This window comes from Agelaius phoeniceus, chromosome 20 (assembly GCF_051311805.1).
Source record: "Agelaius phoeniceus isolate bAgePho1 chromosome 20, bAgePho1.hap1, whole genome shotgun sequence".
In the NCBI taxonomy this organism is placed as follows: domain Eukaryota; kingdom Metazoa; phylum Chordata; class Aves; order Passeriformes; family Icteridae; genus Agelaius; species Agelaius phoeniceus.
The window spans coordinates 1,115,631-1,120,576 of record NC_135284.1 but is presented as its reverse complement, the minus strand read 5'-3'; the positions used below and the strand labels follow the sequence as shown (position 1 = coordinate 1,120,576).

At 55.5% G+C, this 4,946-nt stretch overlaps 1 protein-coding gene across 1 annotated transcript; it reads left to right on the top strand.

Moving 5' to 3' along the window:
* Positions 1–1,114: 1,114 nt before the first annotated feature.
* On the top strand, positions 1,115–3,423 carry MRPS23 (mitochondrial ribosomal protein S23). Its single transcript, XM_054647042.2, has 5 exons — positions 1,115–1,272; positions 1,361–1,525; positions 2,257–2,334; positions 2,442–2,565; positions 3,045–3,423. The coding sequence occupies exons 1-5, from the start codon at positions 1,220–1,222 to the stop codon at positions 3,180–3,182; spliced, it is 558 nt and encodes a 185-aa protein (XP_054503017.2). The 5' UTR covers positions 1,115–1,219; the 3' UTR covers positions 3,183–3,423.
* Positions 3,424–4,946: the final 1,523 nt, after the last annotated feature.

Here is a 4,946-nt window from a genome sequence, read left to right as displayed (position 1 = left end):
CACTGTATATATTTTTTTAACACTGTGTATTTTTCTACTCTTTACAGGAGGAAGAAGAAACAAAGGGGGCTGGGAAGGGAAGGGGCAGCTCTAGCCCAGCTCCAGGAGATGCAAACACCCAAAATCTGATGGGGCTGAATGTGTGTCCAGTGGTTTGCTCAATAACCCAGGAGCCATCCCTGGGGGGCAGTGGCAGGGCTAGGGGGCACACGGAGCATCCCCCTGACTTGCAGGGACAGCACAGACCCCCCCTGTCCTGTGCCACCTTTCATTTCCCGGCAGGATCGGAGCTTTCCAGCTCGGGAACCTTCCCTGTGAAAGAAAAGCCTGGAAAAAGTCAGGGCACTCTTGCCTTAAATGTCAAAAGCAGCGAAAGGCTGGAGGCAGCCCGGCTGCCCTGGGGAGCGCAGGGCCTGCCCGGGCAGCTTCCTCTGGAATCGCTGCTTTTCCTTCAGGGACAGGGACTCTGCTCTCCAGCAGCTCCCTCTGGAATTGCCGCTCTCCCTGCAGGGACAGGGGCTCTGCTCTCCAGCAGCTCCCTCTGCAATTGCCGCTCTCCTCGGGCTCTGATCCCGGCCGGGGCTGCGGTTCCTGCCGGCCCTCGGTGTGCCGTGGGAGTGTGCTGCCCCCTTCCTTCGGCGGCCTGGGAGCAGGGATGGGATGCGCTTTCCTTCCTTGCCCTCGGTTCCCGAGCTGCACCCAGTGCCCGGGAAGGGCTGCCTGCAGGGAGGCTGGGGCTGCTGGAGCTGCTGGGGCTGTACACCGAGCTGGAACACACCCTGGCATCCTCTGGGGCCGCTCTGCCTGCTGGGGCTGCCCGGGCCGGGGTGCGGCCATGGGGCAGCCCCGGACAGGGCTGGTGCGCATCCCACTGTCCCTCGATGTGGATCCCATGTCCCCTGTCCTGATCCCACTGTCCCCTGTGCAGATCCCATGTCCCCTGTCCAGGACTGCTGGAGCTGCCCGGGCTAGGGACGAGGCTGTCGGGGCACACCGGGGCCGGTCGCGTCTGTCGCGACAGCGCCAAACGGATGGGGGCGACCCGGCTCGGCCATCGGCTGGCGCTGCCTGGGCACCTTCCCCCGCCGCCGCTCGGCACTCGGCCGCGTGCCCTGGCGGCCGCTCCGGTTCCGGTTCAGTTCCCATTCCATTTCCGGTTCCGCTTCCGGGTGCGCGGCAGCACCGGGCCGGGCTCCGGGGCCCCTCCGGCGGGGCCGCCATGGCCGCCACGGCCGGGAGCCGCACGCAGAAGATCGGGAGCGTGTTCAGCCGGTGCGGGGGGGGGGTTCAGCCGAGCCGGTTCCCGGTTCTCCGTGAGCGCGGCCCGCTGAGCCCCCCCTGAGCCGCCTGTCACCCGCAGGGCGCGGAACCTGGTGCGCATCGGGCTGCTGCGGAAGCCGCTGTGGCTGGACGTGTACGCCGCGTTCCCGCCGCTGCGGGAGCCCGTGTACCGCGTGCCGCGGCCGCGCTACGGGAGCGGGGACCCCATCGGAGCCGTGTTCTACCGGGAGGACACCGTGCGGGCGTGGGTGCAGGGGAACCGGGGACATTGGGGTGAACCGGGGGGGTTTGCGGTAAATCGGGGTTGTTTGTTTTGTTAATAAATCGGGGCCGTTTGGGGATAAATCAGGGTGGGTTTTTTTAATAATAAATCGGGGTGTTTTTAATAATAAATCGGGGTGGTTTTTGGAATTAATTGGGGTGGGGTTTTTTAATAAATCGGGGTGGGTTTTGGGATAAATCAGGGTGGGTTTTTTTTTTAATAAATCAGGATGGGTTGGGGGATAAATTGGGTCATTTTTAAATAAATCAGTATGGTTTTGGAGATAAATGGGGGTGGTTTTGGGGATAAATTTGGGTTGTTTTTTTAATAAATGGGGGTGGTTTTTCTGCCCTGCCCTGTGTTTCTAACGGAGGTGGAGGCTCCTCTGGGCTCCAGAGCTGCTCTGACCCCTGGCTGCTGTGATTAACCTGAATTTATTAACACAGTTTAATAAAGAGCTGGAACAAAGCTCTGTGGAATCCCAGACAGGTTTGGGCTGCCAGGGACCCTGAGGGCCACCCAGTGCCACCCCTGCCATGGCAGGGACACCTCCCACTGTCCTCCAAGCCCATTCAGCCTGGCCTTGGGCACTGCCAGGTGTTCATAAAGGCTCCTGAGAAAAGGAGGAACAATTATGTGCATACTCTGACTCTGCTCTGTCTGTTTACTCCTGATTTAGCTGCAAAATCTAAACAATTTCCTTTTCTGAGCAGGAAGTTTTACAAAGTTTATGGCAATGGCCCCAAACCTTTCGACCTGACACAGTTAAACTTCAAATCCACCTGCCAGAGGTAAGATGATAATTAAAACAGGAATGTTCCTGAGGCTGCCCCCTTCTCCCCTTCAGTCAGGGAACCAGAGCATCTCCTGAGTGTAAAACAGCAACTTTGCAATCCAGGTTTGTTGAGAAATACAATGAGCTGAAGGAAGAGGGGAAAATTGAAGAGGAGAAATTGTTTGAAGAAACAGGGAAAGCCCTTTTAGCCAGTGGGATCCTTTTACAGAGAAGAGGAGTAGACAAAGTGAGTATGAAATACCCACAGAGTTCCTTGGCTGGTGGATTGACAAAACCCCACTCCCAGGCCCTTAGTGCTGCGTTGGTGTGAATGAAACCCTCAGCACAGCAGTCACACAGCTGATGGTCTTAAAGGAAACTTTCCTCCTGGCCATGAACAGGTCTGGCCAAGGCTGAGGCACTTGGAGGCCAGAAAAGATGTTTTTCTGGAGATTAAATTGAATAACCATTCAAACAATCCACAGTGTATCTGTATAAAGCATTTGGAACTTTGCAGATTTGCTGTTGTATTTTGAATTTTTCCATGTTTTAGCTGGAGGTCAGCAGCCTCTCTGGGAGTGTGGTGACACTGTGTTGTGCCTCCACAACAATCTCAGCGTGAATTAAACTCCTTTTGGACACACAGAGGGCTGCTGCTGCCCTCAGTCACCCTTCAGAGGCTTTTTTCCCCCTGTTTTATGGGATCTTTGCTGTCCTTCCCTGCAGGGTGCTGGACCCAGGGATGCTGCCTTGCAGCCCCAGCTCCAGGTAGGGCTGGGGGAGCTGCAGGAGAAGAGGAAGGACGGGCAGGAGCAGCCACCAGAGCTGGCAGGGACACAGAAGGAGAATCCCTGTCCCTCCTGACAGCCCTGTCCCCTGCCAGCAGCCACTCCAGCCCTCCTTGGGGACATTTCCCTGAGGAACAGGATCCTGGTGCCCTCCAGGCTTGTCCATGGCACACATGCTCCCCTCTGTCCAGCTCTACATTGATAAAGTCACAGAAAATCTTTTTTTTTTTTTTTAACGTTCACAACTGTTTTCTGAAATCAAGTTGGAAAACACCGAGTGTAAAATGGAAAATTAAAATTCTCTTTAAAAACTAGAATTCTGCCTGTTCAGGTGTCTGGTGTGCAGTAGTGAAGATGTTTCCTGCTGGGGGAATGCAGATCCTGTTGGATGTGTGTCAGCAGCTGTCTCAAGTGTCATCTTTTTATAGCTGATTGAGGAAAGCTGCTATTTATAGAAGTGCTGTAATGTGCTCTTCCCATCCCATCATTTCCTTAAACTCAGAGCGGGATGAGGGGTGGCACTACCAGAGAATTGTGAGCTTTGCAGTTTTTAGTGGCTCCTGATGAAAGTGGCCACCTTGGAAGAGTGAAAATGGGATGTTCCAGCTGTTTGCTGAGGGAAAGGTGATGCTGCTTGGGAGCAGTCACCGGAGACCTGGCAGGGACAAAAATAACAACCAACAAATAACAACCAAAAAAAAAATAACACCCAACCTTGCTGGCACTGACAGGGATTCTGCCCGTGCCTGCACATCCCGTGGCTGCCTGATCTCTCATTAAACATTTGGCTTGGGCTCTATGAAAAACAAACAGTTTGGTTTGTGTCCTTTCCTTTGAGATTTTTGTTGTTTTTCTTTTGTTTGTGATTCTTTAACATCCCAGACTGGCACCACCCCACTCATGGGGGTGACTGATGTCCAGCCCCTCCCTCCCTGCCCAGTTTGGGGATGCAGGAGAGCTCGGTGGCAGTGAAAAGCTGGGTGTGAAATGCCCCTGGTTTGGTTTCTGTGCCTTCCTTCACTCCTGGCAGCAATGTGATGGCAGCAGAATTCCTCAGTTATCCTTGGAAGGTCAAACTTCACTCCCAGTTCTGCCCCTGTAGAAGAGCTAAACCCTCTCAGGGTTTGTTGCAGAGAGCAAAGATCCCTGTGTTTTAGCACTGATCCATTTCCACATCCAGCAATAACATCGAGTTTAGAGCCCTCCAGAGCCCCTGAACGAGCTGCTGTGCAGACACCTGAGGAGAAAGTTGGAATTGGTTTTATTTTGTGTTGGAAAAAGTCAATCCCCTTGGGTTTGCCCTCGAGGGCAGCTGTGACCTGGGGGAGTGAAGTGAGGAGTTTTTCCTCCCCATGACCACCTGGGGAGGTGATGGGGATCAGCTGCAGGTGGTTAATTACCATGGCCAGGGTGATGGCCACAGGTGAGGGCGCTTTGGGGTGGTTGCCTCGTGCCGAGGAGCCAAACCCCGGCAGGGGAAGGGCGGGAGGAGCGGCCGGGTGTGGGTGAGCTCCGTGCCCTGCCCCAGCGGTTCGTGCTGCGCTGCCCTGCCGAGTTCACCCCGGGCTTCTGGGCCAGGTACGTGGGCAAACGTGAGGGAGAAGCTTGAAACCTGTGCGGGACCCCGTGTTTCAGTGGAGGGGAGAGAGGGAGGGAGAGCCGTGCCATGGTGGGAATGTGGGAGTTCTCTGCTGGAAGCTGCCCGGGCAGGGCAGGCTGTGGGTGATGGAGAAGCTGAACATTGGAACGTTCAGCGCCGTGGATTTGCGGTGTCTGGTGGGTGCCGGGGATCCCCACGGGGTCAGGGATGTGAGCCGGAGCGTTTGGTGCAATTCGGTCA